At 39.2% G+C, this 27,897-nt stretch overlaps 1 protein-coding gene across 1 annotated transcript in view; it reads right to left on the bottom strand.

Moving 5' to 3' along the window:
* Positions 1-26,710, bottom strand: part of KCNB2 (potassium voltage-gated channel subfamily B member 2) — a 167,131-nt gene extending 140,421 nt beyond the window's left edge. The window contains exon 1 of the mRNA XM_069006005.1: positions 26,132-26,710. Within this exon, the coding sequence (XP_068862106.1) occupies positions 26,132-26,710 (579 nt within the window). The remainder of the gene's footprint in view (positions 1-26,131) is intronic.
* Between the last annotated feature and the right edge of the window lie 1,187 nt (positions 26,711-27,897).

The following is a 27,897-nucleotide window of genomic DNA, read 5'->3' as shown; positions in this document are numbered from 1 at the left end:
AAATGGCAGGAAATCATTTCTAACAGCGAGTGTTATTTTGAGGGAGACATAATGGCTTGTTTGGTTTGACATCCAAAACAGATATAACTGCGACAAAAGCATTTAAATGCTAATCTGTCATTTACAGCGGGTAAACAAAAACTAACGTGCATAAAATCTGTGGTGCTTGTGAGAGAGTGCCCTAGAAGCCTGAAATACTGCTTAATTCAGAGAAGACAGGCATCTCAGCAGGCACAATTTATACCCAAAATACATGAATTTTGAGAGCAAATTTTAGGTACTCAAACCTTTCTTCCCCGGTGGTGGATTTGGATCATACAGTTTGGGTCTCAGAAATGAGTGATTTTTCATTTGCAGTGTATTTTCTGGAGATGGAAATATGCAGGCAGATATTTTCCAGGAGCAGTCAACACCTGCACAGTCCAATCAAAATGTACCCCAAATGTGCAAATTCAAGAGATACAGAGAGATCCTAAATTCATCACAAGGTGGCTCTGGGTGAGTCAGGAAGAAATGTGTTGCCTTGAACACAGGCCAGCCTGTTTCCTACGACACTGCCCAGGGCAACTGAGAAAAGCTTGGAGAATATGTCTACAATCACAGTGATTGCCACCAGCCTCCAAGGTGTGATACACAACCAAAGGTCACCAGGAATGATGCTTCTGGCAAAAGGCTCATCCCACTGCAGTGATGGAAAGAAAACGCAGATTTCTTTTTACTCTGGGATGAATAACCCTAGGTCAGCAATTTTAGTGCCAGATTCCAGCCATACCACAGAGCAGCAGGCTAGATCCTCAGACACTGTCTTTATAAGCAAAAGGAATGGACCTGAGTTTTGTGTCAGTATCCCAGGCTTTATCTCTGTTGCAAGGAGTCCTCTGTGAATTTCTAGAGGAGTAAAAAAGGCAAGAGTAATTTATTGCAAAGTATTGAAAAATACCTTCAAGACTTTAATGAAGATTTAGACCAACTTCTCTCAGGGATACACAAGCAAAGATGGAAAACCCTCAGATTGCACTGTAAACAAATGTACCTTGAGAAGGAAATTCACAATTTAATATTCACCTAGTTGTATTAAAATTTTCTTTAAAACCCTATTAGTCTCTCTATCCTTCTTGCCTTCCACATATAAAGATTCTTAATTATTCTGTTTTGCCCAAATTTGTGATTAGCTTCACTGTAGCTATGTTTGCTTTCTATCTATCTATCTATCTATCTATCTATCTATCTATCTATCTATCTATCATCTCTCCTTTTCTTTCTATTATGCCTGCTTGTATGTGGGAGTCTTCAATACACACAAATTATGAAAAGTCTCTACACTGGACAAAATGTGATCTGTGACTATCTCAAGCAGGCAAAATGACAGGAAAAGAAAGAAACTCAGTCACCTGTTCCTCCTCCTTGTAATGTGGTGTGATTTATCTCCTTATTATCTACTCACGTGGCTTTTGTCACGCAAGTCTCTTAGCTCTTGATAGCTGCTGAGTAACTTTTACAGAAACCATACTTTCACAGAAATAGAGAAATATTTTAATTTCCAGTTGATGACTGGCTGCCAAAAAGAACCCAAAACCCAAACAAAGCAAAAAAAACCACCACCCCAAAAAAATCTAGTGCAGTTAATAGGATACTCTGTAATGATCTGTTTGGATCTGACCTTGACATGGTCAGGCAGTCTGGCAGAACTGTTTCTAGTTCTGGACCTTCACTTCTTAACTTTCTTTTGTCTTTTCCCTATATACACTCTTCTGCAATACAGAAAAAAGCTATGTGTGCTCTTTGTATAGGGAACTGCACTTTCCTCTGATATTACACGTCCTGTTTGACAAATATACATTCCTGGAGTATAAATGTGAAACTGCTGTTGAGCTGGCAATTTTCCCAAGCCCCTCAAAGGGATGGTCATTTGCTCTATGCGGTACTTAGGTGCTGGTTCATGAGACGTCATCTTCTGATCATCCCTTGTCCAGTACTTGCTGTTTGTTCTGTGACTGAAAAGGGAAGAAGGGAAGGCTGTGCCTTTCCTACACAGAGCCTGTGCCAAAATGCACATTACAGATATCTTCCTAGAAATCTGAGATCATAGTTGACAAGTTTAGAACCAGCTCATCCTCCACTTATCTTGAGACGTACCCACAGGAGCAAGTGTAACCATTCAATTAAAAATAATCACCAAAGCCTGATTTTCTTTGTGCTATTTTACTTGTGGTTTTATGTTACTTATTTGAAAGCACTGATTGGACAAAAATTGGCAGAAACTTTCTTTTTTGAGAAAATTTCCAGCTCAGTTTCAAGTACAGACCTTAAAGGTATTCTAGAACTGTCTTAAAAATATTCTGTAGAATAAAGACGTCAACACAGTATTCAATTTTATGTTTTGAGAGTGCGAGAATTTACTATTCTGCGTCAAACTGTTCAGTTATGCTTGTGTGGGCTTAGACATTGCTCTTTCAGCCAACAAACATAATCTCATAGTGTGTCTAAGCCTCTCCACATAGATCTTACAAGCTTTACTCTGTTGTCAATATCCTGCCTTGGCTTTCATGACCTAGGTTCAGTGAACACTTCAGGACATTCAGCATATGGCATCAGACATCTTGATGACACCAAACCTTGCACACTGCTGTTTAATGACCTCTTGTATTATTTTTGTCTGTTGACTTTCTAAACCCATCAAAGCAGATTACAGCCACTTACAGTGTACATGTCTTCTGAGTCCTCTGCCCAGCTTAATACAGCAAGGAAATCACCTTATCTGTCAGATATTCACTGTACCCCAAAATCTCTCTAAAATACATCATAATCCTTCAGTTGGACTAGGAAAGGATCCCTTTTGAAAGATAATTACGCAATCTGTTTTAAACATCTTTTCCATTCTTATGTACAAAAAGGATCAGGTTTTACTCATTCTATTTTGAGAGCAGTTCACTGATGTCAACGGTGTAAGGTATGAATGCCAACAGCAGGCTACCAATTTTGGTTATAAAGTTCTTCTAAAATTACTTGAAAGTGACCCAACTTAATAATGTACAGAAACTGAGCCCAGGCACTACAGGTTATACATATTTGTCAGCCATAATTCTTGATAGTCTTGCATACATATACCTGGGATGAAATTTGCTGTGGTAAATACAAATGTGTTTGTCTTGCTTTAGATAGCCGCTTCTTTTTTATTTGAAAAGACGATTACAGCAGGACTTCCTGAGACTTGTTCTTGCATTCCCATCTTCTGTTGTTGCCCACTCTCATGTGAGGAAAAGTTAACAGGAATAAATATACATGTTAAGGTGGTAGCAAATTCAATCCTCTACCATTGCCAAGTATAATTTCACAACATGTGATTTGGATTGATTGGGACAAGGGGAAAATATAAGAAATAATTTTTTCAGCTCTTTTTGCCTGGACATCTTTGTTCTACATGCATAATCTGTAACAACCAATTTATACTCATGAAGAAAAACTGATGCTAAAAAAATGAAAACTTTTTTAAGTAGCAGCTGATGTTCTGCTTTAGCAAAGGGGTTACTGTGAGCAGTATATTTAGTTGTTTTGTTTTCTCCTCAGAGAAGGATCACATGCTGCATTTATGCAGGAAAATTTACTGCCACCTGACTAAAATTAGATAGTCCACACTTATGCTTTGAGTTTATGTCATTATCCTGGGAATGGTGTGGGAGTTTAAATCTATAATCTCTGCATACACAGGAAAAGGCTGAGGACTATTCTGAAAAAATGCAACAGCCTTGGAAATTCAGGCCTTAGCATTTGAATCATTTTTTTAATGAACTCTTTTAAAGCATAGGTACTGGAAAGCAAAAGTGGAGGGGAGAGGAAGGACAGGTAACCAAGCATACCATATGGGCACTTAATGTATCTGGCAGCCTGCTGTTTTATCACTCTGGAGCCTTGTAATAGTATTAGCTGACACAGACGTGTGGCTGTGCTTATCGGACGTCACTGCAGGGCCAAGGGACAGGCCGTGGTGGCACAGCCCCACCACTCCAGTGTACATCGCACGCCGCAGCTCTGAGTGGGCGCTGCCTCAGCTCCTGCTGCTCAGGCCTTCCCAAGGCCAGCTACTCAGCAGATTACAAAACACTCCCAGGTGTAACAACTCTGGATAATTTTTTTTATATTCTGGGATTTCTGTTGACAAATTTTGCTTCACTATCTTGACAAAGATTTTTTTTTTAAAGCAAGCTCAGAGCCCAGAGAGTTAGTAGTCATTGGCAAAACTGTATTGGGGGGCAGGGACGGAGGGTAGGAAGGCAACTGCAGCTCCCAGAAAGTGTACCAGCTCTCAGTAAATTAGTTGTGGGGATTTGTCAGGCAATGACAATTTTTAGTTCAGTCAGGCCTCTTTTTCTACAGCAGTTCCATATACTGTAGAATATTGCACACTATCTCTGCTCCCTATGGTAGGCTGTAAATTCAGAGGCAGGAACTAAATACCTAATCCAAACCCAGTGTCAGTGTTGTTTCGCGTGGATTCTACCTCACTGCACTCAACTGCACTCTGTCTGTCCAGAACTGAGCTCTTGCAGTAAGCTCATTATATAAAAACCAGTGCAAAATAATATTAAAATGTAATGCAAAATATTTCCATTTCCTTCAGATGCCTATTTCCCATCAACCTGAAAAATCAAAGAACTTTCTCACTCACCTGATATGTCTACTTGTAAGCCTCATATCCTATTTTCAAGATCTATCATAAGCAAATTGGTTTGAACTGTGACACAAATCCATGATGATGACCCTCAAACAGACTTAAGGATAAGTCATGAGCCTAATGAAAACTGCTTGCTCTTTTCATTTGCTCAAACACCTGTGCTAAATTCTTAAAAGAATATTTAAAGGATGTAAGAAAGTTTTCAGAAATTCCCAAGAGGCTGGCTTACATCTTACAAAAGCAAAAGCAACTATTATCCCAGAGAGCATATAAACAGAAACCATTCATCTAAAAGCCAGATTACAGCAAGACTCCATTATGAAGCCAATCCTGGATTAGTAAAGCCCTACTTTCTCCTTATTCTATATACTTTCTCCATTTTCTTTCAGCCAATATAAGGCCAGAGTAGACCAGATACAGTGGTTACTTGTTTTTTTTCCATTAAACTATTAACTAAGTAGGCAAACAACAGCTGTGCATCATTTTTTTACACACCTACAGGTGTGTTCATGTCTATGCTTATGATAACGGCTTTTCAGTAAAATTAACAAGGCAAGCCCTGCGGGACTAATTAGTTTTCCTTGCACAAAACTTTGGCAAGAAGTCAGTATTTCCTCTCATTTAACATTTTTGACTCGAACTGGCTCCATTTCTGCCCAAGTCAAAATCTAGCTTAACTGTTTTTAGCCACAATGGGAATTTCAGTCCTCAACTAAGAGTCTATCTCTGAGTCAGTGATTCAGCTCCCTGGACCTATCTTTTACTGTACATGGTCGGAACAATGCACTTCGTTTCAGTCCTGATCTAGTCAGAAGAGCCATGAGCAAGACAACTTGCAAATGCAGTAAATTCTAGGTTTGTCCAGAATTAGAAAAAGATACAATTTCTGGGATTTTTCAGCTGTCAAAACAATTGCTGTTCTTCCTTCTGTCACGTGTTCTTTGATCTCTATCCACTATTCTGTTGTTTCCCTTAGCACAGTAATTTTTTTCCTCAACAAGAGGAGCAGACCCGGGTTTTCAAGTTGAAGTGAAATCTTTTCTTTCATGTTCTTTATACTGCCAGTTCAATACACAAGTGTTAAGTCCTGAGACTACATCTGATCTGAACCATCTCATAGCTAATAAAATTATAGCAATGGGGTACAACTGAGAAAAATATAGAGCACTGTCTGCCCCTATCTTGCTCAACAGAAACAGCAATAGAAAAGTTTATGCAGACTAGCAAGTTATTCTCACAGCAGAAGGCATATTTAGAGACTCTGAATTAAAAATGAGCACATATGCTTTTATTCCTGGAAGTATGACATCCACAGTATTGGCAGTTTGGGACCCTGTGGAACAGATTCTTAAGCAGTTTCCACCCTTCTGGAGTACCAGATTAATTCTCCACAGATGAATGTGATGTAAATATGAAACATTTGGCTCCAGCTTGAAGCAGTCAGAAGTGATTTGCGGACTATCCCACCAGCACTCCAGCATGCTCTGAGCTACCTTATTATTCCTGTCAGCAAACCCTCAGATGACCAATGCCAAAAGCTTCTTCTTCCTCCCCTACAATGCAGCATTGTAAACCATTAGTGAGATACTCAGAAAAAAAACAAAACAAACCCCCCAAAAATCAATTAACTATACCAGTTTAATTTCAGATTGTGTCACTGAAACAAAGTCAAACACCTCAGGGGATGGAGGACCTCTTTTTACTCTCAGTATTTAAAGTTCTGGATCAGCTGTGACACAGAGCTTTGAGAAGAGCCATGATCAGCAACAACAGCATGTAGGTGTGCTACTTACATAGTGTACTTGCAATGTATTTTTTGAGTAGTAACTGAGGAGAAGAAACTATTATTTCCATTGCCAGTACATGCTTTGATCTATAAAAATACCCTACTAGCTACTTCTGGATAGGGCAGATTCATTTCCTAATCTGACTGCACAACAGAAAGCTTGAATATTACACTTGTGATAGAAATAAGGCACTGCAAAAATGACCAGGCTATGAGGTCACTAGTCTTACCAGAGAGCATTAGTATATATATGAGAATGCATTTTGGAATTTTGTCCCTTAGGCATAACTTATATTTTATGACTGCCACAATATCTTTGTTCTAATTTTCTCCATGGTGTGGTAAAAACCTGTTTGAATTATTTTCTATTTCTGTTCCTATGAAGACCATTTAAGACCAGTACTATTCTCCTGATAAGAATTCAACATATTCTGGGTTAGTTCTTTGAAACTGGAATTTTATCTTAAAGACAGATGAATTACAAAATCTATCACATGTGTATGAAACTATCAATAGAATGGAGTTTGGATTACAAAAAAGTGCTGTATCTCATCTCTGTTTCACCAAATCAATCACTGTAGTCAAATGCTAAATTTTAAGAGATGACTTGCAGTTAGGTACATGCTTAACTGCAAGTCATCTCTTAAAACTTAGCATACTAACAAATATGTACATATGTACAAAATAACAAGTAACATAACAGGATGAAAAGAAGAAGGTACTCCCTATTGGTTCTGTAGGCAATGTGATAATGAATTTTTATATTCATTGTCATAGTTTCAAGGAGACCAACTATGTCAGTTTCTAAGAAGTGATGTGTTGCTTGTACGTCACCACATTTACTGCTTTAGCATTATAATGTCGCAGCGGGCAAGAAGGAACTTCGTGTGACTAGCTGCAAACTTTTTCTTCAGATGGTAAGGACAGCTTAAAATTTAAAAAAACAAAAAACCAAAAACCAAGGCATTGCTTTTGCTGTCTTCTGAAACCTGGCTACATTTCTGTGGAGCAGAGTTTGTTCACTGCTGGGTGCTTACGTAAAACATTGTAGCACATTAGATGATGGCTATCTTCTGATACTCCAGTTTCTTTGCAGAACAAACTGAAGATGTTGTTTGCAAAGAACTCTCAAAGCTTTGTGCCAAATCAAACTATTTCCTGTCAGCATTCTGGAAAAGCTTCAGCTTCCATCCAAACAGAAGAGAAGGTGAGAAGCTATGCAGCCAACTGACCTTGCTGCCTCATGGGATGAGAAATTTTAAAAGTTGTTTGAGCTAATGCAGTAAATGTGGAGCAGGACAACAAAACCTGTTTGGCCTTCCCTTCCTCCTCCCACTGGTGAAGTCAGGCATGCTGCTTTTAAGCTTTTGAGAGCTGTATTTGGTGATGCTGCACTGGAAGATGACTTTGCAGATCCTTACCCATGCCATGCAGGTGCTCTGCCTGAGGTCTATCCTGCTGAAAGAAGGCACCTACAGGAGACTTGAATTTCTCCTACAGTCAGTGGAGAAGGACATGTTACCTAAAGCTTCTCTCAATCCCACTGAGCCCCTGTTTTTCCTGTCTATGAGGCAGAGCTGGAGGCAACCAGAGTACTGATTCAGGCACCTTGGTTTGGTTGCTGGAGGCAAACGGGATGAATCCTTAGCTCCCTTGCAACAGGACTGTGTCTGGAGAGCCAGTTCAGCTCCAAATATAAGGAACCCTACTGACATGAAGGAGGGCTGAATTCAATCTTAGGCTGCTGCAGACTTTGCATTTAGCAACATTGCAGAGTAATCCAACCAAGTCAACTTTTCTAAAATGCCTGGAATGTCTCAAAATCAGTACCTGAAAGATTTTGACACCTAAGTAAAATTCAATTAATGTAAAACACTTCGGGGTGAGTTTAGATGGTTCTCCTCTTCCCCTGCCATTCTTTACATTTTTTTGCAAGTGAATAAAAAACAAACCTTGGAAAAAACACTCCGTCTACATAATTCTATTTCAGCAGCAACTGAAAAACTGGAGTAACAGGAGTTCAGCTACGAAGCACTTACGGAAGAAATATTACAAAGTGGGACACCTTGGGATTTATGTTAGAAACATTTCTGAAAGAATTGCTTATGTTTTTACTTCTTCTCCATAAGATAAGTGCTGGAAACTGCTGACAAGGATTATTTCTGAATATATACATGTACACACATACAAACACAGACATATATATATTTATATATATAAACATATGTGTAAAAAGACAGCATTCACTCATGGTTTGAAAGCTGGACTCGAAGGGAACACAGGGCTTGTGTCAGGGCAGGGCTGTCTCTTGTCTCCTGGGCTGGGGCTCAGGGGCCCACCAGTGAGAGGCAGATCAGGGTGCTGGTCAGGTCACCCACGCAAAAGCTGCAGAACTGAGAGTGTGTTACTACTCCTGGCGTTGCTGTAGGAAACCTCTCATGCCTCCTATAGCTCTTTTGTGTTCAGAAATTATATGTAAAATCTCATTTTTGGCTCTATATAATGACTATGGGCATTGTAAGATTGCAAAATACTGGTGAATGAGATCACTCCCATGGCTTGAGCTGCTGACACTTGAAATGCTCTTTTGATTCCCCTTTCATTTGCACAAGTTGTTAGACTAAAGAGCCAGACACCATAAGATTTTCTCTCGCACAGATCGTCCTATTTCCTACTGTTAGAGAAACCAAACCACCACATATTGTGTCGAGTGACATTTCTTAAATGCCGTAAAATAAAGGAAAAAACATTTATTTTCTTTTTTAGATAGATACCTTGATTTTTATTTCATTGAAGTAAAATCCTTAAGTCTACTGGGCACTAAATATTCCCTTACTAACCCTTCCAAAAATCTCTATACAGGGACTAAAATTTTCTCCAAACATTTGATTCTAAAGGACAAACAACTGAGATTATTTTTCTTTAGCAGATGTCCTAATCACATACTGTCTTTTCTTCCCTCAGTATATAATGAAGTTCTCTAACCACTGCCATATTTCATTATCTCTAGACTTCTGAAAGAGAATTTTTATTACATCAGTGCCAAAAATTTGAAGCACAAGAATTCAGATATGAAAAATACAAGTTCTCCTTACAGTATTTCAACTGTTGCCCAATTTTTACTCAAAGGATTTATTGTATTCTAAGTAAAGTAAAAAAATACAAGTTTTATTGATGAAATGATTTTGAAAACTGTGATGTGTACCTCCAGGTACAGGGAATGAGGGGGGCAATTACTGGACTGTCACATACTCTCCAGGCTTCAACTAGTTCTCCATGGTTGTCAGACTGTATCCATCTGTCTGAGAAACTGCAGGGGTGGAAGCAAAGGGGTAATCGCCTTCCAAAGGAATCTTGGTGGTTAGCTAATCCCTAATAAAATCAGCATCTGTAGGACAGAACAAGCACTACTGCACAGTGCAACAAAGAAGGCTTCCATATCAGCCTTGTCTGAAAGCAGACCTGACGTAAGACACTCCCTAACATGCGCTTGCTCAATATTTGCTTTGCACAAGGATTATGATTAATGAAGGCTCATTTCTTTGCTATTTGCCAGTGATTCACACTAGCACTCAAAAGAAAAAAAACATTCTCCTTTATTTCTCAATGCCAATATATTCTGGCCTTGAGAAAGCCTAGTACTTAAATGCTTCCAAGCCACAAAAAAATCCCAAAACAACAAAACACAACAAAAACAAAGCCCTGAAAATGCAGCAGACTCAAAAGAGCAAAACCTGGCTTTACTGAAGAAAAACAACATTCTCTTGTGTGGATACAACAATGTGGAGGAGATGGTAACCAGCTGTCCAGGAGCAGAGCAGCGTCACCTTCTGCAGTGTTGGACACGGATTCCAGCTGCGCTTTGTCACAGACCTTGGAACAAGGGGAGCTGCTGTCATGTGCAGAGGCAGGGAGGCATGCATGTTCCATTTTTCTTGACATTTCCCTTGGGTGTCTTTTCATAACTACATTTCTGCTAATTAACTTCACCCCGGAGTTGGGCAGGGCAATTAGATCCCCTTCAGGCTGCAGAGTGACAAGGAGCCCTTACAGTCACACCTTGTTTGATCAACTCTTTGGGTATGAACAGCACAAGGACACAGACTTACTAAACAAATTCAATCAAGGGAAATAGCACTGCTTACCAGGAACAAGCAAGCACACACCTCAGCTAAGGGGTCATTTGACCTTCAAATACACAAAGTGTACCCAGCAGTGCCCTCTCACTCAGAAAACTCCCACCACCATGCAGTGGTGGGGATGTGAAAAAGGAGTTATGAGTTTTCCCATAGATGAAAATGTCCATGCTAGGGCACAGCAACAACCCATCCAGCTCTTTTACTTTATCTGGGAAGCATCCAGTGCCAGGGAAGGAGTACAAAAGGGAGTGTCTCATAAGGTCTAAACATTTGCTCTTTATATCATACCTTAGCATGTGTTTTTTGTATTTACAGTCTGCTTGATCACCTTCAGCTTTCCACAATCCCTGTCTGGACCTAGATGGAGCAGCAGATAGAAGAGCTGTAGAGTTTCATTCTTTCTGTTTAGATCAGGGATTGTGTGTTCTTCCTGATAGTCTGAGCTCTTCACTCATAAAGTATAGGAATTTTACTCCAGTGGGAAACTTCCTCTGTCATTCATACACACCTTGGACCTTTATATTACAGGATTTCTTTCCATCAAAACTCTGAAACACATCTAATTTTTATAAAGTCTTCAGTTAACTTTTTTTGTGATACAGAGGAATAACTAAATCCAATGTTAAGTGAAGACTTTATCTAAGTTTACCTCCCACATCAATTCTGTCTTTCAGAATGCCCAGTTCGGACATTTTCTGAGCCATACAAGAGCAAGAAATTGGAACCAGGTAAGGAAAAAATGAAGAAAAGTTAATTCACAGAAGATTTATACACGTTGTCTAAGAAAATGCCTGGCATGATGAAACCCTTCAGCAGCCCAGCTGGAGTGCTCCCGTGGCACCAACTACTGTAACCATGTCGCTGCTCCATGCCATTTGCTGCATCCAGGTCTTCCCCCCTCCTGCCCATCACCTGCTCAGCCTGTGAGGTCTCTGGGATAGCACACAGCAGTTCTCTACTGGCTGGTGCAGCTCTAATGTAATGAAGATGAGTTGTGAGCACGAGTCACAGTGGAAAGGAAAGAAATGTCTCCATTCAGACAGCAGCTGCAGGACAGGTCTGACAAGTTATTTACTGCTCTGAATGTCAAAACTGTTGTCTTGACTGGATACACAACAGCCTTAGTCCTTCCCTTGTCTACTTGCAATAAACTGTGTTTCTTCTCTTTTACAACATGCTAAAAAAAAATTGGAAGACACAGAACTCCTACGATGGAACTTCATGGAGAAATCAAGTATCCCTGAGCGTGCTGGTGCCTCCACAATGCACAGCAACAATGAGGCTCTCAGCGTGGCCCTGCAACCAAGTTAATAATTTTTGCCTCTTACCAAGGTGACTTAATATGACAGCAGCACCAAAGGGTGATCCAACAATCTAGCTGCCAGTTCTGGGCTAGAGCAGCTGGAATTAATTTAGCAATTTTTGCCCTGCAACCCATTTCAGAATCTGGAGGAAGCTGCCTGTACCCATTATAAACTCTAGTTTTCCGAAGTGTACTGGAAGTGCAGGCCAATTGCAGCATCTCATAGGAGATATTTAATATTTGCTTACCAAAGCCAAAAGACCAGGTTGGTATTAAGAATCAATGACTATGGATAAATATCCAAAGCAAAATCTGGATGCATTTGAAGACTTTCTTACTCTTTTATCTCAGCTCTTAGCATTTATTTTTGTTTTTCCACCCACAGAGTCTTTTTTATCGACTGAAATTAAATATTAATTCACTTTTCAGGCTACACTGTAGAAATCTGATCAAAGGCAAATGGTTACTATAATAAGTAGTAGTTACATTCTGTAAGTATAGAGTAATTTAGAAATTTTCTTCTAAACTACAGCACTAAACTAAACATGTCAAAAGACTGGGACCGACTGACATGAACACCATTACATGGACACACACGAACACCATTACATGGACACACCCACAATAAATTTGCTAAAATAGCTTATTTTCCATTAAAAGGAATATAAACAAGGCAGCTGAGTCTCTTGGGCTTGTAAGCTTTTAAATCTCTGCCAGCATTATTAGATGATAATATTATTTAATTGCTAATGGTATGGGAGGATAAACTCTACCTGCTCTAAATCTAAAATATTTAAGACCAAATTTCCACAGAAAGAAAAGATGTTCCAGATGAAGGGGGCTGTAAAGGACATGAAAGATCTGGATCCAGCTTCCCACTTCGTCACTTTCTGGGGAACCTTAAAGCAGATGCAGTGAACCTCAGGTCCACATTTGTACAACAGGGCTTCTCTGCTCTGTCAAGTGATTGTAAATCTCAGAACACTTCAATATTAAAAGGAACTCGGTACTAAAACAGTGACATTAGGGACAGATGAGAACATACATCTACTTGTCTGCATTTAATTTGTAAGCAAGGCTCATTAACTTTGCTCCTCACATACAATGGAATGCTCATGCGTTCTTTAATAGATGCATTTTCACCCCAGAGGTAAGCTTGTGGCACTAAATCTTTACTAGGAGTAATTTACACAACAAAAAAGCTGAGAATATTCTCAAGCACAATGTATACCCCTCCCTGGGGAGCCTCAGTTTTGGGTTGGTGTGGTGGCATGCTGATGTGACTGAGCACAGCACCTCCCTTTGCACAGTAATTTTTGTATGTGTACACCCAACACACACACAGAGGAGCTGTCAGTAAACAGGCGGGAACAGCTGTCCCCAGCTTAGTTTAAAATTCTGACCTACACAGTTGGAGAAAACATTGCTTTGCTTTCACAGAAGGAATACTCTCACTCACAAGTAGATTAGTCAGACCTCCTCTCTCTGGAGATGGCTGTCACTACACTGAAGTTCCTTGCTATGAATTAAGAAATGGCAAACTGGGGAGCCTTTGTATGGCCACTACTTTGACTGAAAGGTCAGTAGAAACAAATGTTATTTGAGATATCATGCTAAGGATTTTAAAAAAGAAAGGAGTAATAATGCCATGGCTTTTAGGAACAAAAACCCTAATATGCATTAGGATTTCAACACATGTAGATACTTGATTATATTTCTCTTATTCCCTACCTTGTCCTTGGTCTTCTTTTCTGATGATCTCTTCTAGCCTTAGGGAAATTATCTGGTGACTTGGACTGCCTGGTTTTTTGGGGTTTTTTTATGGATCCTTACCATAAGAAATAAAGTCAGCTGTACATCTGACATTAGGTTACTTATACAGGTTCCAATTTAATTATCTAAATTGCATGTGTTACTCCAGCTAAAATGCATCTTGCCCCTGATACATATTTTCTGCCTTTGACACACGATAAGCCAGCCAGAGACCCTGCTCTGTCCCCAAGGCAGCTTGTCCCCAAAACAGGCTGCAGCCCAGCTTCCCCCAAAGTGAGGCCTTGTGCAGAGCCCTCCACTTGCCCAGTGCTGTTCTCTGGTGAGGCTTCATGAAGCACCAGCTGCAGTGCAGAGGCTGAGCTCTCATCATCACCAAGCCTGGTGGCCTTGAGGGTTTCTTATGGTCAAAGGACAGTATGGAGATACTCACTATTGTGCCGAAGAACCAGTGTGCACTTGCACAGCTTGGGACTACAGATCTTGTGTAGGGGGGAAGAAAAGACTGAAAGGGGAAGAAAAGACTGCTTTTGCTGTTCAGACACAACCTGGCTCTGTGCTTTATATGTTCATTTTGATCTATTATCTTACTCCCATTTTTTTAGAGTACTGTAAATTTCCTTTAATAACTGTGTTTCAAAATAGCACCCTTAAGCCTAGGATATCTACCTTATCTATGACAACTTACTAAACAATGAATGCCAAAGTCATTGACATCAGTGAATAAATTTATCAGCATTTTTCATCCACAGAGAAATGCATCTTCTTTTTTTCTTATGCTCTAGATCAGTGTTAAATCAGTGCACACCAGAGCCAATGGCTGGTTGCCCTTCTTCTATAAACAAGGAGATCTCAGATGACTCAGGTGAACATCCCTCTGGAGAGGAGGTTGCATTCTAGAGAAGTTTTAAAACAATAGTTATGGTGATATTAAAAAATAAACATTAATCAAAAATGTAAAAATGTTGTGAGATTCTTCTGTTTAGACCTAAAGAAAACAGAAAGACTTGCTTGACTTCTGATTGACTCCTTCACACATGTATAATAGGAAAAGAAAACTAGTTTTAGATGGATGGGAAAGGAAAAGGAGAAATCCAGTTAAAAATCTCCATTCTTGTTTGAGTTTTACTTATGTACCTCTCTGCAGGTTCAGTATAATTTCTGTGCCCAGAGGTGCTGTTTGTGTATGGCACAGCACTGAAGAACTGTTCCTCTGTCCATCGTCACATGGTTGGAACAAGGAACCATTGCCACATGTGCTCCTGCAGCAAACTGATCTGCCACAGGGATCCACGATTAGCATGTGCCTTTGCGGTGCTCTCCCTTGCAGGACCACTCTTGAGTTCAGCCTAGCTCCTAAGGGATATCACTCCTTTGCAACTGAAATACAAGAAAAGGTTCAGAGCTCTTGAAGGTTTTCTTCCCATCTTCCTTTTTAAAAATGGAGGGGGCAAAGGCATCACAGAGATTTGCAGTTGTGCCTCCTGCTCGCAGGGACCGGGGTTCTCCTGCTGTTTGCACGCTGGCTTTCAGCTTGACTTCACAAGCAGGAAACATCTGTGCCTGCACCGTGCCCTCTCCAGCTGCACTTTCCAGTAAAGCCCTGGGGAAGGATGCCTCCATGGAAGACTGGCAGCAGCAAAACCCTGCTGGTAACTGCGATCTCTTAACCACTTCTCTGTCACACACAGCCTCCTTCTCAGGAACATGGGCTTAGGTAAGGGTTGGGTTTTGGTTTTAAATCCAGTTAGAGAGGAAACTGATGCTGGATTTATAAATGCTGAAGTTACGCTAATGTGAATTCATTATTGCTGAAATGCATCAGACATGTTATCAGAGATTCAGTGCCATAATGGATATTTCTAAGATTAGGTTTTTCCTTTCAATTTCATACCCGCCAAAACTAAAAAAATTGTTTTCAATTAACAACAGAAATCAGTCTGAGAGGGGACACCTGTGAGTCAGACATAGCAGCTCTCACCATGAAAGCATCTCATCATCATCAAAGGAAATTAATTTGCTTTCATAAAAGAGGAGTATTTCAGAAGAACTTATTCTTCACACAGACATTACTAACATCAGTTACACAATATTGTAATAAGACTTGTCCCACCATTCCATGTTAACAAGTACTAAGAATGCTTCCAAAAGAGAACATCTAGCCCCTATGTACTCCCTCTGTAATACACTCATCAAGCAAATTATTTTTCAGTCCAAGAGCTCTCATCTTTGTCAGCTACTCTAATTAAAAGACCCTCTCTTCAACACTTATTTCATCCAAAACTACACATACAAGTACGTAGCAAATTGTGTTGATTCTTCCTAAATTCAACAGACTGAAAAAACACTGAAAAGCTAAGAGGAATTATTTGCCATTTCACTATTACTGGCGCACCCATAGCATTTTGAGTAAATTTTTTCATATGTAGTTTAGAATTAAATCCATGAACACCAATCTCACCATCAGGCAGAAGAATATGTCAATCTAAAATTCAGATTACAATAAATTAGTATCAGGTTCACTGAAGCATGTATTAAGATTGATCTCAGTCATCTGTCCATTCTGCTTCAATTTTAAAAAAAGGCTGTAGAGTTCAGTGAAACAGGACTGGCCTCATATCTATGTACTCTTTCCATATTACATATTTTGCCTTTTGTGCTAAATGCTGGTAGCAATGGCCTAAAGAACTTTGAAGTCTGTTATGACTGAATTCAGGGGCACTAACAAAATTTTTCTGTGCTATCATCTCACAAAATGTAACTGTATGAATACATACACAGAGCACAGACCAAGATACTTTTGGAACAGTTTTTTCAAATGTCATTTAACTCCACAAAAGAATTTATATCAAAATTTTTAAAAGACAATATATGAAAATACAAAAGCTTAGTAAAAGTAATAGAAATGGAAATGAGTTCCCAGTTCTTCTCAGAATAAGCCTGTAACACATTTATCAGTCTGAAAAAGAACTGCCTTACCTACCTTATTTTAGCAATATCCACTGTTCTTCAGAAAAACCTCCCCCAAAGGCAAACACTCTGGTAGATACTTCAGTAAAACAGAATAGACAGGTCACCCAAAGATCCTTCAGTAAGCAATCCAAAAGGAGGCTACAGTGCTTGGGGAAGAAACTGTGTGAATGTGAGTTTGTAAACAAAGCTTGATGTCATTTTTGTCTGTCACCAAAATCCAACTGATTGAAAGAGTACAAAAAATGGAACCATCTCAGGAGTTAGCCAAAAATACCATTCCTGAGATTACATGAAATCACAGCAAGCTTTACTGTCCCAAAGCATGTCAGCAGCAATCCCTTCCAAGGGGGCATTCTGCAAGTGGCCAGTGATACCTGAAACTGTCACTGCAACTTGGCTGTCCTTGGGATAGCTCTGGCCTGTGCCATACCTGAGCTATTTAAAGCAATGTCTAGCCCTTGTGGTTACATCAGGAGGGACCCAATGAAAGATGACTGAAGATACTGAACCCTGGGTAACAAATGTGCCCCAGTGTTCCACAATGAAACTGCTGCCTTGGAAAGGAAAACTCCCCCTTTAAGAGCTGTTTTGTGAAGAACTTTGCTCCTTTTGGACTTTCAATCACCTTACCTAGCCTCTGAAACAGAGACTAGGACAGAATAGCTTAGAAAATCTTGGAAGGTTTTTTTTTTAGTTTGGTGAAGCTCTAGTTTTTAGGCAGGAGCTTAGGGGAACACATCATTTCCCAAAAGCAGCAGGCATAAAAGATTTTCAGTGAGGAATGAACTTGAGCCTCAGAGACCAGTTAACACCAAACTCAGGAGTTCACCCTGCCATTCAGATAAAAATTTCCTCAGACTTCAGGTTTGCATCCCGGCTCCTGTCTTCCCCTGCATTTTAGAAGAAATCCTGTATGAATATTTATTACAAGTAGCTACACGATGATTTGAAAACTCAGTGAATATAATTCAGGCAGTTTGTAGGCACTTACATACTGAAAGAAAACCACTGCTCTGATTGCTTCAGCCATCTCACACATCTTCTTAATGTGCAATACTGTGAGCATTTTTTTTTTAAAGGCTCAGCTGTCAATATTGTATATACTTACACATAGTATATGCATAGGATAAGCTCCCACAAACCCAAACACTCATTTTGGAAATAAAGGCTAGTTGGTAATATTCAGACTTAACGGTTACAGTGCTAAAGTAAGCATGCTTTTCAAAGACAACTTGCCTCCTCCCACTGCTGCTCAAAAACACGAGAAGAGCTGTCTCAGGTATGGTATGTGGAGTACAGGTATTGACTCACTCATGTGGAAAGGATACTGCATGCTTATAAATGACTTAAAATGTAGAACTGTTTTCTGAGTCCCACCCAGTGCAAATCTAATGCACTTATCCCACCTGAAACCCTGGCCCTATTGCATGTTTCCCCGAAAAGAGAACAACCAGGGCCTGTTAAGAGCAGACTGTGGCAGCTTCATATAAAGACTGTGCTGGGATACTGTTTGAATCTCAAAGTCACTTTGAAACAGCTGTGCCACTTGCTTGTTTTCAATATTCCCCCAAAGGACCTGGGGTTTAGTGCTATGCGTCAAATATTCATATATCTTCATCAAATAGAAAACTCATGAGTCTGCCATATGTCATGATAAATACCATGTTTTTTTCCTGAAATAAATAACATGCAACAGTTTGTTTGGCTTCCCAGTCACTTGGGAGCAATTCTTTGTTCTTTTACATCGTGCAACAAAATCAGAGACCCAAATAAGGCCGATTTGCAGGGGAACATATAGATTTGTTTTGCCTCTCAGCTCTAAAAGCCAGACAGAGCCTGTTTATCCAGACAATAAGATGCAGCCCTTTGTGTCCCATAGATTTGGTCTGGATAATGCTTCATCATTTAATTTACTAGTGCATCTCTCTGACATCTGATTCCTTCCAAATATCTTACATGAGAGAAAACAATACACTGGCAGCTGCTTATAAAAACATGGAACGGAAATGCAACATTTTTAGGACATATGATCTGCCTCTGGGTGAAGGGAAGGGCACAACAGCCTGGTCTGTCCACTCAAGCATTACACAGCTTAAGTGACATGTCACAGCTGAAAATCCAGCTCGTGAGATGCCTCTGATTTTGCAGGGGGCATGCTGTAATGCCCAAAACATCACCCTCCTAACCAGAAATACTGCAGTACATATTTTAAAAGATATATGCCAGTGATGCTACTCTATACTCAATAGATGGCAACAGCATAAAAAAAGGATATGATCAGTGGTAAAAGAAGCTGTTGTTGTAGAGTAAAATTGTTCTCCTGAATTAAGGACACAAAGTGCTGGGCAAAATTGGAATAATGCTTTCTATCCATTATGGCAAAGGATAGCTGTTCTCATGCAGATTGTACCTGCTGGTAAATCACTGTAATATCATATATTCCAAATCCTAGTAGGTTTCTCTGTGCAAGAGCAAGGAGGGAGGAGACCCCAACACAAGAGCTACTGTGTGATTTTGTGAATGGTGTCACAAGTGCAGGCACATTCTATTCATTACTTTAAAACTTTGTTTTGCAAAACGTTACCAATTAGATCTTGTTACCAAATATGAAACATGGATTTCTCTAATTTTTAAAATGATTATTATTGCCTTTTTTCCCCCTTTAACAAGAGTCATCACGAATCCCCTTTGATTTTCCTTAATGTAACCATAAAACCAGAGTCAGTGAAGCCCCTTATCACAGCTACAGAAGTAAAGTTCTCGCCCCTCTGTTCATACATGGAATGGGGATATTCCCTAGTGCCAGTGCTTGACGCCAGTGATGGACTGCCTGAATATGAGTCACTGTAGCTTTGCCCTTGGCACTGCTTTCACAACTTCTGCATCTGTTTTACTGAGAATTAAGTGCCAATAATAAGCAGGTCGGTTCAAAGGACATTCTACTCATTCCAACAGTAGTTTTTAGTAAGGTTTTTTAATTAGTTTGCACACCACTGATAAAATCTCAGGGCTGGAGGGAACCCGTATGTAACTGAGGTCCTAAACACCTCCAGAGAAGACAGATCAGATGGTAGCTGTATTTCCATGACACTTAAACTGACCAAAAATGCTGAATCATGGGTTACATGATACTTCATGTAAGAAGTATAAAGAAGATAAATAATCTTTTAATGACCAGCTCAGCAGTGAGCATACATAAGTTCTTCAAACAAAATCAATTAACTACTGCCAGTCTTCTTTGTTCCTTGATATAATATCTATTGAAAAAACAATAAATTCACTTATCTTTCAAGACATTAAAACACTTGAGTTATTAAATATGAATGACTAGGATCCAATATAATCTCCTTGTCTTACAGTCACATTGACTGACTTTATCATTTGGCACAATAACTTCACCTTAAAAGCACAGAATGGTAATGAGTGTCCTCAGCAGAAACAATTGTGAGATGAAGACACTTATTTATTACCAGTGACCATTCTCTGTGCTTTACCGTAACTTATTTTCAGCAGGCAAATTTCTATAATGTATTGAGAGTGACAATGCAAATGATATTAATCCTGGTAATCCATTTGGAAAAAGCTTTGTGACAGGATCGCCCCCAAAAATAAATTGAAACCAGAGGTCAAACGGAAGCTCAAGCCACATGTCAGCTAGAAAAGAACACTTATCTCCAATGAATATCATGCCCTGACGTATATGATATATAATACAAAAACTTGTGGGAATTAAACTTATACAAAAGCTGTTCCTCACACTTTAAAAAAGATACAGTGTTCATTCCATGTCATCTTCATCCTTGGTCTACAATTAGATGGCAAAGCACATGAGGTATAAGCTTTGTATGGAGAAATAGTCACAAAATCTGGATGACACAGAACGTGTAAACCTAAACTAAGAAGAGGACATTGGCAAGAAAAGCATTTTGTTCGTATAACATGAAGGATGCGAAGATAACCAAGTGTATTTCTTTCACTTGAACACTTTAATATCTTCATGCAAACATTCAGCTGCTGACAGTTTGCTGATGTGTGATAGCTCTTCTTCACAACATGCCAATCAGCTAAGTATTCCTAAAGTCCTTTGAGCATATACGGTTACCTTCAACCCAAAAGGAACAAGTAGCATACCATTAATTAGGGTTCACTCCTGAATGAACAGTGACAGGCCAGGAGATAATTTATAAGGACTTGCAAAGGAATAATGAAATATCCTACATTATACTCTGTTCTGTTTTGGTCATTCATAATGACTCTGCTTACTTCCACACACCCTAAGACCACTCTTAAACTGCTCTACACACTTTAAGGCATGAGACTCAGTGTTAATTATACGTAAGACAGACTTGTGGAGAATAAGAATCAGGTCCTTAATGTAAAATAGGTGTGCCCTCTCTTGGCAAGTCATTGTAGCAAGCCTAGCCATAATACACTTGTAGCTAAATAAATACCAGTGGTCTAAAGCTCCTCTTTTGTGCTCCTGCGTTTTTTCCCCCCAAAGGAGTTTTTTTTCACAAAAGAGATTAGTTACTCAATACAGCACACAAAGTCCTCATGATTTCCAGTTAGGCTTGGGATAATTATACCTTCTATAATCCACAATCCACTAGTTAGCTGATAAATTAGTGTGCTTTTTACAAAGAAGTAATAGTCATGTTACAGTTTGTAATGCAAACCAAGAAAAAAAACCCTGAAAACCAACCCCAAGAAAAACAGAAATCACCAAAATAAAATAAGGACAAATCAGTCATGCATTGAAACAAACAGAACTAACAAAGAACACTTTCAACCCTATCAGGTTTCACTTTAAATAAAGCAAACCCCATACTGCAGGAACACAAAGGCCAATATTTTACCCTTCTGTGTATGTACATCAACAGGAGTTATGAAAAAAATTAAGGACAGAATGTGACTGACTAGTAGTTTTTTTAAATTACTTTGTACTACCTTTTATACTTGATCAGTTAGTAGTCACACTGAGCTTGAAGCAAATATTCATGTGAGAAAGAATGACTTGCACAAGAAAGAACTGTAGAATCAATAAAAATCAATTACATTCTAGTTGTATTCAAAGGGACAACATGGAATATGAAATACCAGTTGGAAAATATGAATGCCATTTGTTGATAATGTTACTGTAAAGTAATTAAAATACTCTTGTAGATGAAAGGTCATTAAATCACTATCAGATATCTTTAAGATCTTTGTTACTCCTGGATATTCCACTTATTTCTTATTTCAGTCACTATATTTATAGTAAAACATCTTCACTAGAAACATCCCATATTTATTTAGGATTTAGCCCAAATGAGTTCCACCAGGATTAAAAAATTGAGAGAAAAGGATCAGGCTTTTGGACCCAATAAACAAGAATGAAAGGAAGAGCTCATACATTAACATTACATGCATGGGTTCATTTGATTCATGGTCATTCCAAGGTAAGGCCCTTTGATTCTGAGTGCAGTGCATAGAACAATATAACTTTGACATAGTTAATAGATGTCAGCTCAGCTAGGTGCTCTCTTAACATGCCAGTTCGACAAGGTGCTGAACCATAAACACTTATGCAATCCAGCTGCACAAAGTTCACATCTACTGAAGTCAATGCTCATTCTGGTATCTGCTGAGGACTTTTATACTACTGACAGGTTGGTCAGAGCTGCTGCTACACTAAGGAGGCTGTTATAGGTCCAGCAACTGCACATAAAACACTAAATGAAGGCTGACAGTATAAGTAAAATAACTTCTTTTTTTAAAGACAGTTTTCACAAACTACTGGTTACCCAGTAAGTATAAATAAATGCCTGGTCTAAAAACTCAGATGTTACTCTGGACCAGAGAGTACCACTCATGCAAAACTCTGTGGTTTGGGGACCAGGCTTTAGGACTTCTCTGGGATGTAGAATATGGAAAATTCTTGTCCTTCATAAATCCCAGCACATTCTTCTCATTCATAGCACTGTACATGTCTGAAATGGCTGGACTTCTGGACATATTTATCGTAATCCCACTTTAAAAGGCTTATGAATGAGAACATTGGAAAATGAAGGTAAATCCTGTTTTCCTCAGCTGAAATGTCTACTGAATTCACAAAGATCTTTCCTGGGGTGAGGACTAAGCAAGAACTGCTGTGCTTCTAATACAGCAATTGGTAACTGAGGTGCACATCTGCATTTACTGAAATTTAAAAAACTCACATAGTAAAGTGTGCCTGTACTGTGCAACAGTACTTGACCTATAATATTCCTTTTTTTACTAGCTAAACAAAATCTCTTGCACACATTCTTCTTGCTTTCTCCTATTTACTGTTGCAGATCCTGTAAAATACCTGCTGCTCATTCACTGTCACCTTGCTCTGTTTCACCTTGCTGTAAGTGAAGTCAATAGCAAAACTTCACTGACCTCAAAAGGCGCAGGATTTGTCCTGAGATGCCTAATCCAAAGCAGGACTCCCTCTTAATTCAGTAAGCTTTGGATCAGACCTAGAAGGGATCTTAGCAGAATCAAGAAGTGGCAAGACACAGTCACATATCAAAATCACATCCGAGTGTTTATCTCACATTTCTAATCTTTGATGTGAAAGGGATTAAAAAGCAAGCTGTTCCTGTCAATTGCTTGGATGCTACACAGGATCTGAATGACTGAACAAGCATTTGGAGGATAGCTTTGCACATTCATAGGGTTTCATTTCTTCAAAAGGGAGCTAATATTTGAATTAGAGGCTTATGGTAGTATTTCCTCACTTGGTTCCCAACTGGCCACTGTAAAAATCCCACCATCCTTTCTACTCCTACAGAGGAAAGAAGATGGTTGTGTCTCTTGTCTCAGGACAAACTAGCAACTTATTTGACCAAACACAAAATAAAAAATCTAAAAGAGGTGTTATCTAAATGCTTCAGATAAAACCTTGCCACAGATCCTAATGCAGTCTGTTTCAAAGTGCATCCAACTGATGCCACCATGTCTTTTTTTATGTTACCCAAGTTCAAATGTGTTATGATGGTTTTTTCTCTCCTTCATGTCATTCAGCCAACTTTCTATAGCTGTCTGAGTTGCCACGGCCATATCTGACTATAATTTGGCTCATATATGTATTTACAGACTGAAGGTGACAAGAAAGAGAAACTGAGTGCTTGTATTATGGTGACTTCTAGCTACCAGAACCACAGAAACCGCATCAAACGGCACTAACTTAGACAAAAGGCAATTGAAATAATGAAAACCATTACAACATGTAATGTTGCAGTGCAACGTGAAACTCCCTGTAGCAAGAAGGAATAGATCTGTAACATTGAATCAAATTAGGGAATGAGGGGAAAAAGGAAATAAAAAGGTTAAAAGTATTTATTTAGACATCTTGGGAAATTAAAGAACAACCACTTTCATCTGCAAAACCTGAGGAGAAATCTTCTTGGAGTGGCCAAAGGGGTATTTTCTTAAAAGCTCAGAGTCAGCCTAACTCCTTTTAAGCAAATTCATGATGGGGCACTGTTAAGTCATAAGAACAGTTTGGTGAATGGCAAGCACTCATACAAGTTTAGCCATCCTATATTTCTGCATTTATTCAGCATGCAAATGAATGAAAGCAAGTCACAGGCAAAGAATCTAAAAATCAGTACATTACTTTTGTTTTATTCATCTGCTTCATCTTACTGTGTTGACTCCTACCTAGTCTTAGGAAAACACTCATTAAGCATATGTCTCAAGCCCTAGAGGCAACTGCCTTCATTTCTGTACATATATATATATTACATATATATATATATATATATATAAAAGAGAAAATATTTCACAAACAAATCTGCCTGCTGGATGTTTCTGAGGCAGTGTCCACAACCAGGTGATCTCCCAGGTCACGTGAAGTGTGTTTCAGCTCTGTGGCTCACACAGGAGATCCTCCTCCCCGTATCCCTCAGGAGAGGTCTGTTATGGAACACAGGAGCACATTGGTGATGTTTCGAGGCGTGCAGGACTGAGAAGTTGATCCCTGAGTCCTGCAGCCAGTGCAGCAGCTGTGTCACAGAAGTGCTGGCAAGGGCTGATGGATGTTAGCTTGCACCAGGGGATCACGGTGTGTAACACGGTCTCCCTGAACCCTTTTTGGCAGAACTTATGCCCATCTGCTTCCCCTCTGCACTGTCTCCTGGAGAGGAACATATGGCCCAGAATACGTATCTTGGAAGCAGAAAATGTATTCATGTAGTTTTCTAAAATATTCTGAATACTTTCATTTTTCTCCTATAAGCTTTTATTCCAGTTGGAAACCTTAAAATCTGGCACTTTTTTTTTTTTAAGCAAGCATCCTTGCTTAAAAAGTTGGGTATCTCACAATGAAAAATTTAAAAAATTGTGTATTGTACCTCAATAGTAAGAGTTGCTATTGCAAGAAAAATCTTTGCCAGAATTCTCGTATTTTGTCCATTGCACCATCATATCTTAATACTTACCTGAGTCCAAGAGCATTGCATCAATAACAAACAGCAAGAGAAGGAAATAAAGCCACAGTTAAGCTGAACATGAACACCTAAACATTGAACACTTTCATTTTCAGTCATTCAAACTGGAGACGAGCTTCCAAAATTTACCTCACATTAATTAGTGCCTCACATCACAAACAGAACAACTAAGTTCCTCAAGATGCAAGAAAATCTTTATTTTAAATAGCAGTACCAACATCTGTCCATTCAGTCCCACTTCCACAACAAGGGTAAACTTTTCCATTGTATCAGTGAGACTTCAGCCAACTTGCCTGTTTGAAGACAGCAGAACTGGAACCAGGATTCATCTGAATTTGTTCTCATTTCTGACCGAGTATATAAACTTTACACATATATATTTGTGTGTGTGTGTGTCTATAAAAGCATAGAATATATACTTGTTTATATACATATACCTGTATACACATAAATATGCATACATATAAATATATACATGTATATATATGCATTAATATTTAGTATTCTTATACAAAACACTCTAATCCTAGGTTGCAAAAATGTAGCATAAGAGAAAACATGCTATAGTAAAACCATGCCAGACCAGCTGTTGACTCTGATAGCCTATCCAGCACAACCTACCAAACACTGACATACCACCTATGCAGTGCCTGTAACAGGCCAAGCAATAGTGAAATGGGTGTTTCTCCTAACCAGGTGCTTTCTAACAAACAAGTAGATAATGTACTCTGGCTGTATTTTCATTGAAGTGTTTAATATGGAGTCCATTAAGAATTACACAGCTGCTTCTGATCACATACAGCAAAAGCAAAATACAAGTTGCCTAAAAACAACTGAACTCAACATGTTCCTTCTGCTGATTTCAGTGGCATTTAGGACAGATTTGGGTATTTTCACTTAATGATATGTAGGTTCTTAGATTCTTCTTTTCTCTAAATACTTTAGTGGAAGTTGTTGATTCCTGCAAGCCAGATGCATGGGTCATGAAACCATTTGCTACTGTCTTTGTATTAAGCCTATTGTTTATCCTACCTTTGCTGCAACAGATGAGTTGGGTTTCTCCAGCAAGTCCCAAAGCTTCTTCCTTTTCTCTGGGCAGCAGGTGTTATCAAACTCTTCCCCTTCTCTCTCTCGCATTGTCTCTGCCTCTCTCCTCAGTTCCTCATTCATCTGCTCTTTCTTTTGATGGTATCTTGCCTGGCAGCAAGATTCTAAATATATCTCATCAATCCCCCAGTAATCAAGCTCCTGGCCAAAAGAGAGAGCACACATTTCTTCCATCATATGTAGTTTTCCTGTCCTGTAGAAATTCAAAATGGAAGTAAAAGCCCCTGGGTGTCGATCAAAAAAATACTCATTTTCATTTAGGTTATAGTCATCACATACTTCTAGCAGAGATTCATGGGTATTGCAGTCTCTGAGCTTTCCTAATCGTGTCCTTGGAAGTCTGTCCAAAGTCCTCCACAGCACTTCATGGTTGAGTCCACCAACATTTATTTTAACTCTCCGCGAGCAGGCTTTGCTCCTAATGATCTCCACTGGTTCCGGAGGGAGAGAAAGGGTGGACCTTGAAGACTTTTTGGTGAACCCTGGTGGAGCCTTCTCAGCCATTCTGAAAAAGATGAAGTTCTAACACCAGAGTCTGTACGAAAATGAGCTTGGAGACTATGAATATTTGGGCAGAGTCCTCTTCAGACAGACAGCTCCATTCCTGAAGCTAAAAAAGAAAAAAAATTAGAATATTGCCATGTACAATGCATCCCCCAATCTCTCTCTCTCTCTTTCTCCCTCCCTCTCTCTCTCCATACTTTCATATGCAGATGAAAATTTAATGATTGCAATTTGCCCACTTTATATGATACTCTTTGTGGTAATACCCAGAACCACTGGAACAACTGGAACAGCTAAGAGCACTATGTTTAAGCAAAGGAAAAACTCACTGGAATTTCTGTGTTTGTGAAAATCAACTGTGACAATCTGTACAATGGACTTGGGTTTTTTCCTTTTTTTTTTTTTTTTTTTTTTTAAGAATCAGTTTCTGATGCAGCTTCTGATGTTAGCTTAATCTGATTACTTACCATTTAATGTGTGAGGTGGGCAAATGCAAAGGTTGTAGGGATATCTATAAGTAAAGACAGAGGCTAGTCTCTCTTTTATTGAAAAATTCAAATTTGGGAGATACTGAAACAGAGTAAAACAATCGCAGCATATCAAAATCTCCAAACCAAACTCCTTCCCTCTTTGTCCCAACTTAAGTCTTAGTTTGCTGTATTATTTCATGCATAACTGTTATTCAACAAACAATTCATCTACCATCCTGGGAAGCTGTATTTTTTAGCACCAGACAGCATTTATTTCTTAACAAAGGAGTCAAAAGAATCCTAACTCTTTTGTGCCCAACTGAGCAGTACTACACGTTGTATAGGCAAGGGCTGTGCATACTGCTCTCTGGATCCTCTGAAAGGCTCTTCTCTGCCCCACTGTTCACCCGTTAAATTGCTGCAGACATGACTGCATGACAGCAATCAGCAACCTCAGTGCCTAGTGCTTCAGTGAACTCTGAAGTGCAGCTGTTTGTCACCAAATTTGGAATACCAGTATCAATCAGGAAGGAAACCCACCCACCAGCTCTACTGCTGTCAACTGTCAGACACAGCCTTACTTAAATATTAACCTAGCAATAGTACTGTGGCCCAAAGAATGCTTAGACAAGTATTGGAAAGTCCTCCTCAGTAATTTCCCAGAGCTGACATTTCCTCCTCCTGTTCTCTGCAAATCAACAAGCCAGCAATCTGGGG

Source organism: Aphelocoma coerulescens, chromosome 2, assembly GCF_041296385.1.
Source record: "Aphelocoma coerulescens isolate FSJ_1873_10779 chromosome 2, UR_Acoe_1.0, whole genome shotgun sequence".
Lineage (NCBI taxonomy): Eukaryota > Metazoa > Chordata > Aves > Passeriformes > Corvidae > Aphelocoma > Aphelocoma coerulescens.
This window is presented reverse-complemented; position numbering and strand designations above follow the sequence as displayed.